General features: G+C 36.3%; 1 protein-coding gene across 1 annotated transcript in view; it reads right to left on the reverse strand.

Moving 5' to 3' along the window:
• The window catches only part of UBTD2 (ubiquitin domain containing 2), a 66595-nt gene that overhangs the window by 23688 nt on the left and 27746 nt on the right, over positions 1–15161 (reverse strand). The window contains exon 2 of the mRNA XM_043990379.1: positions 2549–2785. Within this exon, the coding sequence (XP_043846314.1) occupies positions 2549–2785 (237 nt within the window). The remainder of the gene's footprint in view (positions 1–2548; positions 2786–15161) is intronic.

The following is a 15161-nucleotide window of genomic DNA, read 5'->3' on the forward strand; positions in this document are numbered from 1 at the left end:
GGTGTTTATTTTGCTTAAGAATGAACTGGGGATGGGGGGCAGCTAGGTGGCTCAGTGGATAAAACATCGGCTCTGGATTCAGGATGACCTGAGTTTAAATTTGGCCTCAGACACTTGACACTTACTAGCTGTGTGACCCTGGGCAAGTCATTTAACCCTCACTGCCCCAGAAAGAAAGAAAGAATTGGTGGTGGCATAGACAGTGTATGAAAGAATACATTACAACTGAATAATATGTCCAAGAAAGATCTTGAGCAAAAAGTCTGAAGAAACAAATTCAATTAAGGGAAATAATGTGAATAACTATAATACCCAAGATACTATAAAGCAAGTGGTTCATAATCTTTTTTAGTTATGTACCCCTCCGTGCCAACACATCTTTGGCAGTCTCTGGAAAAGACTGTGGATCCCTGACTTCTCGGAATGTTGTTTGTTTCTGTTTTTTAATTCATAATTGAAAGAAATGCTAAATTTCAGTTAGATGTTAATGTAAATAAAGACCTAATTTTTTTCTCCCAGGGAAATTCACCTACCCCTTGGAATCTACTCTCAGATCCTTTAGGGTCTATGAAATCCAAGTTAAAACCCCATGCTATAGAATTTTAAAATGGAAAGCACAGAAGCCAGTGAGATTTCCTCCCTTCTCCAACATAAAAGAAAGATATGATTCAAGGCTAGATAGGAGTTGAGTCTTATTCAATAGTCTCTCTCAAAATCAAGAAGAGTCCTCTCAGAGCTGATGTCCTACATACAGTTCTTTACAAATACAGTGAGACTTCAGGAATTATAATTCCAAAGTCATAACAATCTAGATACTATATACTGCTTTTCAAGTGACATGAAGGTCTTCAAACCTCAAAGCTGTTCTGGCTGCTGCCCTCCATGAATTTAAAATCAACAATTCCTTAACTAAGAGGTTAGAGAATCAGAGAGTATCCATAAAAAATTACACTGAGAACAAAAATTTGGGAATTCAGTGCTGTTAAGGGATCAGTTTGCAAGGCTTTTTTCTTTGAGTAAATGGAGGAAATGTCACACAGACACAGCCTACCAGCTGCCAATTTGACAGGTATTTTAACTCTCAGAAATTCTACTTTAAAGATAAATGTTACAAAAGTACATGAAAGGAAGATAAGGCGGCTCCATTCCTTTATATCATACAAAAGTGTTATTTGAAGGAGCATGTATTTGTTTAGTTCTTTTTCAGTCATGTTCTACTCTTCGTGACCCCATTTGGGGTTTTCTTAGCAAAGATACTGGAATGGTTTACCACTTCCTTCTCCAGCTCATTTTATAGATGAGGAATTGAGGCAAACTGAGTTAAGTGATTTGCTCAAAGTCACACAATCATAAGTATCTTAGGTCAGATTTGAACTCGGGAAGATGAGTCTTCCTGACTCAAGGTCTAGTGCTCTATCCATTATACCACCTAGATTCCTTATTTAAAGACCATAATCTTATGCCAGAAAAGCTAAGAGGACTTGGAAATGTCCTGCTTCCATACCAACCCTCTGTCCTAACCTAGTCAAACAAACAAACAAAAGTTATTCTCAAGGTAAAGTATTAGCAAACTTCATAAATTCTTTATCTATAAATTAAAATTAAAATATTGTCCATGGAGGCTAACCAATATTTCTACTGTTTAGGATAGCAAACAACAAAGTTAATGGAGGGAAATGATTATAAATGGAAAAATACTGTCCTTTTTGAAGTATGTACTAAGATGATATGAGAAGTTGGAGGGAAAAACAACAACAACAAATATAATGAAGATGATAACAAGTAGGTTGTCCAAACTAAGAATGGCACCAGTATAGTGAGACCCCAGGAGTACAGGGTCACCAGGCTACCCTAAGGGGTAAAGGAGTGGTGAATTGACCCAAGTTAGACACAAAGAAAGTCAAAGTTCCCATGCTGATCAGAATTTGTTTCCAGCCCTTGAGTAGCTGCTGCACTTCTAGCTTAAGTGAGATAGGGAGACCCAGTCTCTTTTCTTTTTTTTTTTTTTTTTTTTCTTTTGCGGGGCAATGGGGGTTAAGTGACTTGCCCAGGGTCACACAGCTAGTAAGTGTCAAGTGTCTGAGGCCGGATTTGAACTCAGGTACTCCTGAATCCAGGGCCGGTGCTTTATCCACTGCGCCACCTAGCTGCCCCCCAGTCTCTTTTCTAAAGGAAAAAAGGCAAGGAGACAGTAGGAGGAGAAATGGCCACAAAGAAAATGAGACAAAAATTCAAGAAAGATAGAGGAGAGGGTAAATGATGTTGCAACTATAACATTTGTTTCTGGTTCCTGGGTAAGGAGTGTTATCTGAGAGCACTAAATAGCAAAGAATCATTAGTAAGAAAAGACAATACAAATACTATGTTTAGATGAAAGGACAAAAAGAGAAATGAGGTTCCTTATTTCATTGAAAGTGTTATCTCATGATAACAAGAAACAGAAAATGCTTCCTGTTTTTTTCTGCTCCTTAGGCTGAAGAAATGAGCTGGATATATACTTCTCTAAACCACGTTTCTACTCACCCACCCCCTGGAATACTGAACCTACCATGTGGTAATGTTATATTTGCACCATCAATGATTGCTTGTGCCAGTTCATGATCATTATTCTCAAATGCATGTGCAGCAGCCTTCAGAGCATCCCAAATTTCTTTACGGCCTTCAAAGGCTGGTGCAGTATCCCAAAATTCATCTCTCTTGCTGCGCAGTTGTCCATCTGTCATGGGATAATCACTTTTCCATTTTGGTTTCTCTTTTTTCAGAGGCTGATTACGACCTAAAGCAACTGAAAGGAAAGCAAAAGTCCAGAATTAGAACAAAAATTTACCAACTTCCTTCTTGCTAATCACTGAACCAAAACACTTAGAATTTTACTTAGTTAAAAATTTTCTCGCTGCTTTTCTCATGTTTGTGGTTTCTAGATTTTCCTAGTCAATTCTGGAACTAGAACAGAAAAGGGGATCCTAGTCATCTGTCCAATCCCACTGATAGAGCCAGTCTGCTAGGGCTCCAATTCCAAATAGTTCCTCTATATTCAAGGGACTTTCTCAGGGAAGGCCAGAATGAAGTACCCATCAGTAACAGTAGTTCCCTGATGTTTTATATTAGGAATCCTTTGGAGAAGCAACAGTCATAGAATGATAGAGAAGAAGGATGATGTTCATAAAAACATTTTAGCTTATCTGGCAGGGGACTACAATTTGGAAGCTTAGATTCTAGGTGGTGAAACAGACTCTCACAGAGTAGTTGTGAGAAAAGCACTATAAACCTTCAAGTATTATATCAAAGTGAGCTGTCATTACTACTTGCCCAAAGCTACATGACTAATAATTATCAGTCCAAGTTTCCTGATTCCATATTTAACCCAAAGAGCAGTTACAGATTGAGAACTGGAAAGGACAAGTCATAAAGTCCAGTCCCTTTGTTTTTACAGATGAAAATGAGGACCAGAAGGTCTGAGTAAAACAGAGTGAAGATATGAACCCAGGTCCTCTGACCTGGGTAAGGAAAAGGGAACAGGAGGTTAGATCAGCTTCTTGTGCTGTCTTTTAGAAAAACTCACACAGAAGCTGAATCTGAACAAAGGAGAGGAAAATGTCCTCTGACCGTCTCCTAATCCACATGCCTTCACCACTCTAATGAAACTCCTTCATGCGGTGACATGTACCCAGGACACCGAGGAGCTGCCCAAGGACTATGGTAATACATACAACCATACCACTAACTCACACTAATAGATGAGAAGGGAGACAGTTTGATGGATGGAAGAAAGACTGGGTAGGAGGTAGAAATGGTAAGAAAAAAAGGGAAGAGATGCTAGGTGGTAAGAAGTAGGTTGGTAAATGAGTGACAGAGTAGGTGGAGAGAAAGTGAATGGTGAATTTAGTGTTCTATATTTAATTGCAAGAGGGAGGCTAATTGTAAGAGGAATAAATCTTGAAATGGCTTTAAAGTAACAATGAAATGATCATTCCCTTGCTGGCCTTGGGCCAAATCAAATCTGGGCCAGACAAAATAATGAACAGAAGGAATTCCAATAATCTATCTACCTAAGCAATCCCCATGCTCTCAGCAGCTTTCCTTAGATGGTAACAACTGATTTTTTTTTTTTTTTGGCAATAAACACTGCATCTTTAGACACCTTGTGACTAGGCCACACTCACTTCACCTACTCTAGCCAATTCCACCCACTTCACCTCAGAACAGTAGAAAGTCCTCCTATTCTGAATGACATGTGTGCTCACAATACCTACTCCAGCACTTTCCCCCACCTTATTAACACTTAGTATTATTCTGACTCACATCACTGCTTCCAAGCCCTCTAATTGTTCTCCTAAAGTAACCCACATCAGGCATGCTCGATATTAAATGTGCACAGAAAAGTAAGAAACAGCCACGATAACCAGGGAACTGGTTGGTTGTTGTTTATCCTTCATTCTCAAAGAGGACCACGACATCCAGAAGTGATGTCATGACTTAAGTGAGTCAGGCCTGTGCAAAAGTCATCAGCCTCACTCTCTGGGTCCAGTGGCAAAATAATACAGCAGGACAATTGGGTTAAGCAACTTGCGCAAGGTCACACAGCTAGTAATCCAAGTGTCTGAAGCTGGATTTTGAACTCAGGTCCTCCTGACTTCAGAAGTAGTGCTCTATACACTGTGCCACCTAGCTGCCCCACCAGGGAACTGGTATGGTAAGGAAGACTACAGAGGAAGATTATTATGTGGGTATACATGCATATACATGTCAAAGTAACAAACATGCCTTAGGCAACTATAGGCAAATAATAGATTTTTGTGAGTTGTAATTATAGAAGAAGCAGGAAAAAGCAATAGGCTTGTAGTAAGAAGACCAATTTCAACTACAATTGTGCCAATAACTCACTATAGACAGTATACTCAGACCTTCACTTCTGAGGTAAAACAAATTACTATAAATTTTATATAACTTCAAATAGTGCACATCTGAATACATACAAACATTTCACAGGATTCATCAATATGGTATGGTAGCCAAAACATATGTTGAATCAAGAGAGACCTATCTTCCAGGAATAAGAAAGTGATCATCCTATTACACTCATCTTTCATCCCACCACCTCTGGAAGTGAGGTCTGAAAAGTGGGCCACTGAAACCTGTTTGCACCTATAAGAGCCAGCAACCATTTTTTCGGATTCCACTTGGCTTCATTTTTAAAAAATCTTTTTGCTTAAAAAATTATTTGGGGGCAGCTAGGTGGTGCAGTGGATAAAGCACCAGCCCTGGATTCAGGAGAACCTGAGTTCAAATCCAGCCTCAGACACTTAACATGTACTAGCTGTGTGACCCTGGGCAAGTCACTTAACCCCAACTAGCTTACCAAAAAAAAAAATTCTTTTGATTTTTCTTGTTATTGTTATGAGTCTTGTTCATATGGCTAAGTCCATTTAATTCAACATGAAATTTATTCATCTCCCATTATGTGCTCTGAGGCAGTGGAGACTCAGACAAAAATGAAGATGGCCTTGCTCCCAAGGAGCGTACATTCTCCTAGGGTCTACAAGGGATGCAAAGATAAGTAAATACTAGATATATACAAAGTAATTTTCAGAAATCAGGACACTAACAATTGGGTGGGATTTTTCAATTCCAATTAATGGCTTAATGTAAATATAACGTTTACTTTGATCCAATAATTCTTTTCCTCACATTTACAGAATAATGCAGATAAGTCAACTATTATCAAAAGGTGTAAGGTTACTCCAGATGATTACAACCCACCAACTTGTTCTGCTACCAAGCAGAGTGACAGGTAATTTTCTACTCTATTAACAGCTGGCAATATAACCTTGAGCTGAGTCAGAAACAGAGGCAGGAAACTGTTCAGAAACACTAAACTTTCTTTGATGAGGCATATTTCTGTAGGGGTGCAGGGTGGCCTAACAAGTAGAAGGGTAAGTAAGCAGAGCCAGAATCTCTGGTCAAACACTCAGCTACCTGAGCACCTTTTGAGAGTTTCTGCTCCCTGAGGCCAAGAAGGTTAAAGTGGGTATTTCCAGTAATACCAAAGAAATGACCTTGTATAACCTCTACCAAGGTGGGAGAACAATAAAGCTAAAAAATAAGACCCCCCCCCACCTAAATCAATAAAAAAGGTCAATGAATAGAATTCATATAAATTTATGGAGAGAAACTGCAAGAAAGAGAATCTAATAGATGTAAGAGGGTTCTGATAGGTTAAAAAAATTATATAAATGTGAGTCTCATCATTTATTCTCCTTTCTCCAGCTGTATGTGAATAAAGAAACCACAAGGACAGTGTATAATACAACATGCTGCTTAAGGATAACCATCTTTCTAAAGATACTTTCAAATATGTATTTAAACAAAAAAGACTCAAAATAATATAATGCTTGGTAAGGATGTTCTATACAGGGCAGATGATGTTTCCTGAATGGATTTACTTTTTTTTGGGTCACGATTACAATCCCTTCTTTGGCAATTCTAATTTTAAACTTCCCTTGATAAGAACACCTTTATTAATATTTATTATCATAAATATCTTTAAAATATGGCCTTAAGCATTCCTTGTGAAATTTTGGCTAACTTCAAAAGCCTTACAATAGATAACTAGCTAAATGTACCTTATAATCTACCCTGTCAGATTATAAGGTTACTTTTCTTAAGCCAGGTAGCTTTGAACATTTTTATGAGATGTGATTTTCCATTTTAAAATTTATTTCACATACTTCACATAATCTGAAGAGAAAACTTGGGACTCTTAAAATTTAATATAAATTTTATTTTCCTGGTTTTACCAAAAAAAAAAAAAAAAGGCAGTGATTTATTCATTGTTCCAAAAGAGTCTGCATTTGTTTGGATTTCTCATGCATTTGAGAGGCAACATGGTATAGTGATACCTGGATTTAAGTTCAACTTTGACATAAACTAACTATAGACAAGTTACTCAACCTCTCAGTGCCCCAGAAACTATAAAACTATAAATTGTAGAGAAAGTGACCATCACAACTGGTAGGATTCCCCTCTTCCAAGAGTCCCCCATACTCTAGCTTCTTAAACTGTGGGTTGCAACCCCATATGGGGTTGCATAATGGAATGTGGAGGTCGTGAAAACTTTGGCAACAGTAAAAAGTTATATATACACCTATTTTATATACCTATATACCTGGGGGGGGGTCACATAAAAATATCTCAGGTGAAAAGCAATCACATTTGGAAAAAGCTTAAGAAGCCCTGCCCTATTACCAAGAAAATGACAGGTCCAGTCTCTATCCTTAACCCTCCTATGCATTTAGCACTGAATAAATTTTCTAGGCACTTTGCTCATCAAATTGAATGTTGATTCTATATAGCATCACAACCCAATAATTTCTGGAAAATAAACCAGTCACTGAGATAAAGTTAAATGGATATATTCAACTACCTCAAAAATAACACGTATGACAAAATATATTCAGCTGGTTAACTTCTTATTTTGATCATCAAATTTATCTCAGCATCCCTCATTCCCTTCTTCCTGTCTTAGACGACCACTCAGAGGTGTTTTCTACAGCTAAGTTTAAGTTTCTTAAAAGTCCTTCACTATACCTTATACAAAAATAAGGTCAAAATGGGTTCAAGATTTAGACATAAAGGATGATACCATAGATAAATTAGGAGAGGAAGGAATAGTTTACCTCTCAGATCTATGGAGAAGATAACAATTAATATCCAAACAAGAGATAGAGAATATTATGAAAAGCAAGATGGAAGACTTACATTCAATTAAAAAGCTTTTCTACAAACAGAAGCAAAGCAGCCAAAATTAGAAGGGAGGCAGAACACTCGGAAACAATTTTTACAGCCAGCGTTACTGATAAATGTCTCATTTCTAAAATATATCAGGAACTAAATCAAATTTATAAGAATCCAAGTCATTCCCCAATTGAGAAATGGTCAAAAAGATATGAACAGTTTTCTGATGAAGAAGATCACTATTGATCAGAGAAATGCAAATTAAAACAACTTTGAGGTACCACTTCACACCTATCAGATTGGCTAATATGACAAAAAAAGAAAATAATAAATGTTGGAGAAGATGTGGAAAAATTGGAACACATGCATTGTTGGTGGAGCTGTGAAGTGATACAACCATTCTGGAAAGCAATTTGGAACTATGCCCAAAGGGCTATGGGACTGTTCATACCCTTTGACCCAGTGGTACCACTGCTAGGTCTGTATCCCAAAGAGACCAGAAAAAGGGGGAAAGAACCCACATGTACAAAAATATTTATAGCAGCTCTCTTTGCGGTGACAAAGAAGTGGAAATCAAGGGAATACCCATCAACAGGGGAATGGTTAAACAATTTGTGGTATATGAATGTAATGGAATACTATTGTGCTGTAAGAAACGATGAGCAGGAGTTCAGAGAAACCAGGAAGGACTTACATGAACTGATGCTCACTGAGAGGAGCAGAACCAGGAGAACATTGTACACAATAACAGCAACACTGTGTGAGGAACAGTGGGGATAGACTTGGTTCTTCTCAGCAGTGCAACAATCCAAAACAGTTTCAAAGAACTCATGATAGAAAATATTCTCAACATCCAGAAAAAAGAACTGTGAATTATGAATGCAGATTGAATCATACTGTTTCTACTTTTGGACTGGTTTTTTCTTTCCTTCTTGTTTGAGGTTTTTCCTTTGTGCTCTGATTCTTCTTTCACAAGATGACTAATGTAGAAATATGTTTGGTGTGACCATACATATACAACCTATATCAGACTACTTTCTGTCTTGGAGAGGAGGGAGGGAAGGGAGAGGGGGGAGAAAAGAAAAATTTGGAACTAAAAATCCAGTGTAAACAAATGTTGAAAACTATCCTTATATGTAATATGTAACTGGAAAATAATAAAATATTTTTTTAAAGTCCTTCACAAACTTCTTGGTTTATTAAAATCTCCTTAAATTACCAACAGGAATAACAGCCATTGTTAACTTCCTTTTGTGATTTATTAATGCTCTATCACTTTAAAAAAATAATCTTAACAAGTAAGCTTATTCCCAGGGGTATGCTGGTTTAACAACTAGCAAAATTTAATGTTCTACAAACTTTTAAGTTTAATCTGCATTATTAACATTTCCTTCATTGCTTTTAGTCTAGACAATCAACAAAACAATACAATACAGCATTTGGCAATTTCTGAAGTGTAAGTGCTCGCATCGAAAATTTAACAATCCTCCTTCAAGCTGGCTTCAGTACACTTCTAACAACAGAAAAATTTCCAAAACCATCCAAAAGATCTTCAAACCACTTCTCCTTTCCCTGCCTTTCCATGCCCATCACTTTCTTCAATATCTACCTCACCTCTTTATTCTATAAACCCAACCCTAACATTTTCTTTCTCTGCATTAACTCAACACATTTAATGTGTAATACAGAATATCTTATACTTTTTGATATACTACACGTTGTAACCTACATGATGTTTCATGTAGGTGAATCTCCCCCACTAAAACCCCCAGACCTTTCTCAGAGGGAACAGCCATCTCTCTTCTCTATTCTGTATTCATAAAGTTAATTTTTTATACCAAAATTCAACAGTTACCCAATTAAATTAAAATTAAATTTCATCTTATTTAACCCAGTTTCTAGCAAGATATTTTTGAATCTTGACCATCATTCAATGTGTTATATGACTACAAGTTTTGTATCATTTGCAATTTGGTAAACATGGCCATTTATGTTAATGTCTTCCCTCAGCTGATGATTTATCGTGTTATAGCTAGTTTGCAGTCCTGGTTTTTTGGTGGGGGTGTTTTGCATACTGCTTTCCCATAAGACTGTGAACTCCTTGAGAGCAGGAACTGTCTTTTACCTTTCCTTGTATCCTCAGCACTTAGTGCAGTGCCTGGTACACAGTATGTGCTTAAATGTTTATCCAGTAGGTCTGACAAACATACCAAGAAGCACAGAACCAAGCATGGATCTCTGGACCGCTCCCCTGAAGTTTTCCTTCCAAACTGATATCAAAATAATAATTAATCTGAGGCTGATCACTCAAACCTATTTCAAATCCACCTAACTATAGTACTGGGGCTACATCTTTCCATCTTATCAACAAAAATAACAGAGAATTTATCAAGTCATTTACTAAAATCTCATGAATTGTGTTTACAATCTTCCCTTCAACTACTACTTTAGTAACCCTCAAAAAACGAAACAAAGTTAGTCTGGCATGACCATTTTAAAGAAGCCAGGCAGGCTCTTTGTGACTACAACTGTCTTTTCTAAATGTTCTCTAGACATCCTTTTTAATAAGTATATACCAGATTTTTGGCAGGAATCTAAGCCAAGCTCATTGCTCTTTAGGTAACCAATTCTGTTCTCCCCCTTTCCATCGCTTTTTTTTGGGGGGGAGTGGGGGGAAAGTCAAACAACAATTCCATATCTAATTTCATTTGATTGGCTCAAGGTAAAGTAGCCAGGGGAATTATCCTTGTTTGACAAACAAGAAAGCTGAGACACAGTTGTTTGCCTAAAGTCAAACAAATAGCTTAAAAATAACAGGCAGGACTAAAAGCTTTGCTCTTTTCATTGGTCTTAATTTGTCATTGCTTGACTGCTTAAATGGCTCAGATCAAATGGCCATCACGAACTATTCCTTTCAGTAAGATGGGGAATTTTAAGGCCTTACCGACTGCCCTGACTGTTAACATTTTAGATCTCCAGCACTGTCATCTAATGAACTTATATAACTGAAGTTGAGGGGCCTTCCCTTACAATGCATTACACTAAATATCAAACTCAGTAAACCAGATTACAATATAATTGAGAGTTTAACAAAAATACAACATGTTAATTTGTGGTTTCTAAGTCAATATATGGTGAAAGAATCTGTTTCTATTTGAGCTTGACAACCCTGCACAATAACTTTAGGATTTCTGGACCTTTCAATTTGCCATCCAAGCTGAACTTTTGCATTATTTCCCCCTTCTAGAGAGTGAGTTCCTTTAGAATAGGAACCCAGCTCACTTTTTTTATATGTATCCACTGTATTATGATTACCATTTCATTAATAGCATAGTTTTGCTTCCTCTCAATTCTAGATGTAGTAATAAACAAAAGAATTCTGGCCTGTAAAAGACTTAAAAATTATGTAATACAATCTTCTTTTTATAAATGATGAAACCAAAGCTCAGAACAGTTACACACCCAATTCTCAAGATTACCATTCCAGAATGTCTTCTACTAGATCATACCTCCATTCATAATATGGCCTAGATATGTATCCCAAAGAGAATTATTTAAAAGGGGGAAAGGGGAAACCTGTTTGTTTGGTTTTTTTGCAGGGCAATGAGGGTTAAGTGACTTGCGCAAGGTCACACAGCTAGTAAGTGTCAAGTGTCTGAGGTCGAATTTGAACTCAGGTCCTCCTGAATCCAAGGCTGGTGCTTTATCCACTTCGCCACCTAGCTGCCCCCAAGGGGAACCTATTTTAGAAAAATATTTACAGCAGCTCTTTTTGTGGTGCCTAAGAATTAGAAATCGAGGGGGTGCCCAATCAATTGGAAAATAGCTGAAGAAGTTATGGCAGATAATTATAATGGAAGGCTATTGTGATATACAAAATGACAAGCAGGATGATTTCAGAAAACCTGGGAAGACTTACATGAACTGATACAAAATGAAGTGAGCAGAACCAGCAGAACATTGTACACAATAGCAGCAATACTGTAAGATGAACAACTGTGAATGACTTAGCCATTCTCAGCAATACAAGTGATCCAAGACAATCCTGAAGGACTCAATACTACCTGCCTTGAGAGAAAGAATTGATGTCTGAATACAGATTGAAGTATGCGATTTTTACTTTTTTCTTTTTTGTTCAAGTCTTCTTGCACAAAACTAATAAACAAATGTTTTACATGACTGCACATGTATAACCTATAAAAGATTGCTTACCCTGTCTCAGGGAGAGGGGAGAGAACATAGAATAGAATATGTAATTCAAAGCTTTTTAAAAAAATGTTAAAAATTGTTTTGACAGGTAATTGGGTGGGGGGAATAAAATATTTTTTAAAATAATAATATGGCCTAGGAAAAAAATGTACTGTATTGCTATCTTGCAACCTGTCAGGGAACATGCTTTCAGTTGTTTGGTTTCTAACCTATTCACATTCTCTTTCCTACGCTCCCCTCTTGTGGCCAATGGGACACATTTATGAGAAAGCTGCCTATGGGGAAATAATAATTTGTGACCATGAAACAAAGTAGCAATGTTAATAACTTAGATCTCTACAGTACTCTAAAAAGTGCTTTAAATAAATAGGCTGAGACTCAAACCCAGGTCTTCTGACACCATATGTTTCTACCACAGTACTTCTCAAGTAAAGTTCAATAGGCCTTGGGAAACCCATGGCTTTGGCACCTTTATATCCATTATACTGATGATCTAACCAACTGAGTAAACAAGGCAACTGCCAAGAATAGCACCAGAGCAGCTGCCATGTGCCAAAAAATAGCACCAACACCCACAACTCCAGGGACCTAGCTTACCCAATCTGTCATCTTCCATCTCTTAAGAAAGATGAACTTAACCACAGGACACTATATTTTGAAGGGAAGACTATAGTCAAGAGAATCATGATTGTTCTTTCAACTTCCAGGTCTACATTTTAATATCTGTGACTTAAGACTGACTAAAGAGTTAGATTAAATATCAGCTTATGCTGAGGTTAAAATGGCTGTCTTCAGGACTACTATTTTTAAATAAGATAAATATAATTACTGACATGAAACTGAAAGGTTTATACATAAACAAAATTAAAATATCTAAGCTAAGGGAAGCAGTTCAATGGGGGGGAATTTTAAATAAAATTTAACTGATAAGAGTTTGATATTCAAGATATATATATATGTATGAAAACAAGTCATCTCCTAATAGATAAGTAGAAAAAGGAAATGAACAGTGATCAAAAGAAATGCAAATTAATAATCAAATGAAAGAATACTTCAAATCATTAATAATAAGAGAAGTATAAATCAAAACCCCAAAATTTACCTCAAATCCTGAAAACTGGCAAAGCTGACAAAATATGGGATGTCAGTGATGTCAGGGGTTGTGGGAAGATAAGCCCACCAGATTATTGTTGGTGGAGTTATGAATCAATATTGAATTATGAAATTTAAATGACTAAAATTTGTTTTGCATAATTTCACATGCATAATTGATATCCTATTGCTTGCCTTCTCAAGAAGTGGGAGAGGGGTGAGGAGAGAATTTGAAACTCAAAAATGTTTTTAAAATGAATGTTAAAAATTTTTTTTATATAATTGGGAAATATTTGATGAAATACATATATATGTATATATGTGTATGTATATGTGTGTATATGTATACACACACACACACACCCTTTGACCCAAATTCCATTGCTAGTCTTATATACCCCACCCCACCCCAAGGAGGCCATTTGTACTAGCACTTTTTGTGAAAGCAAATAATTAGAAACAAAGTAGATGCCCACAGATCGGAGAATGGCTAAAGAAATTGTGATATATATTAATGTAATAGAATATTACTGTGCTATAAGAAATGATGACTATGATGAATCTAGAGAAACATGGAAGGATCTACATGAACTGATAAAGAGTGAAATAGTGCCAAGAAAATAACAGCACACTAACTACAACAATGTAAACAGAAATACCCCCAAAATCAAGTGAATATTGCAAAATTATAAATATTAAGCATGACTCAAAAGAAGGAATATGATAAGAATTTCCACCCTTTGCATGAAAGATCCACAACTACTGAATACTGCACATATTTTCAGATTTTTTTTTAATATATGGATCATTTATAGTGATTTTTTTTCCTTTTTTATCTTTAAAAATACTATTAATTTATAGGATGCATCTCTGGGAAGGAGAAGGGGAGGGAATCTAGAAGAAACTTGGTAACATAGAAAACAAGACACTTTGGCATATTACTATAACACTGTCTTTTTAGTGTTCATGCTGGGGGAAGTACTTTCTAAGATCTACCCAACATATTGAATACTGCCTTACTGCAAGCATCTAGTGTTCAAATAACTTATATGAACAAAAGTAAAATACCAACACAGGGATTCTTAACCAGAGATTCATTAATTTGCTTAACATTGTGATAACTGTATTTCAATATTTCTTTTGTAATATCCTATGCATTTTTATTTTATGCATTCAAAAGCATTGCTCTGAGAAGGCAAAAGGATACACGACACAAAAAAAGGCTAAGAATCCCTGCACTACTTTCTAGCTGCCATCTAATGACAGTGATGAAGAACTACATATAGTATGATCTAGAAGGGGCCTTTAAGGTTTTTAATATTTAAATATCAAAGCAGTATAAATAAAATGGGGAAAAATTGGGTAAAAAGATCTATGCACTGGTATCAATTCCAACCTTTATTATGTGACCATGGGCAAGTTGCTCAACCTCCCTGGGCTTCTTTATTTATAAAAAGGGGCTAATACAATCCATTCTGCCTATCTCCTCCAAGGGTACACACAAGGATCGAATTTGATAACATATATTGTAAGGTTCTAAAAACCATTTAAAACTCTGCATAAATATGAAGCATTTTTACTACTATATAGTCATCCCTCATCTTGTAGAAGAATCTGATTAGAAAAGTAAACTGAGAAAGAAATTTCTGTAAATTATATTACTTTTTTTATAATGTGGAGAAAAAGTGTTTTCCCCTTAAGCCATAATAAAAAATTATACCTAATGCAACAAATTTCTGTAAACTATATGGAAGAAAATTTCAACAGAGTATAGGAGCAAAGAATACTATATTTGGACTCAGAAAACTCGGGTTCCAAGACTAGCTCTGCTACTTGCTACCTAATGTGGTATTGGGTAAGTCATTACTTCTGAGCTTTGGTTTCCTCATCTGGATGAATGGGAACTAAGACTACATAATCTCTAAATCCTATGGCTCTTTAAATATTGTACCAAAATATACCATAGTAGAAATGTTTACTTTGAAACTAAATTCATGGGATTCACTGGGAATTGTCTGATTGCTTTAAATTTGGTAAATATATACACATGCACATACAAACATATGTAAATATAATGTATGTGAGTAAAAACACATACCTACCACTGTTTTAGCTTCTTTCTCCAG

Source organism: Dromiciops gliroides, chromosome 2, assembly GCF_019393635.1.
Source record: "Dromiciops gliroides isolate mDroGli1 chromosome 2, mDroGli1.pri, whole genome shotgun sequence".
NCBI lineage: Eukaryota > Metazoa > Chordata > Mammalia > Microbiotheria > Microbiotheriidae > Dromiciops > Dromiciops gliroides.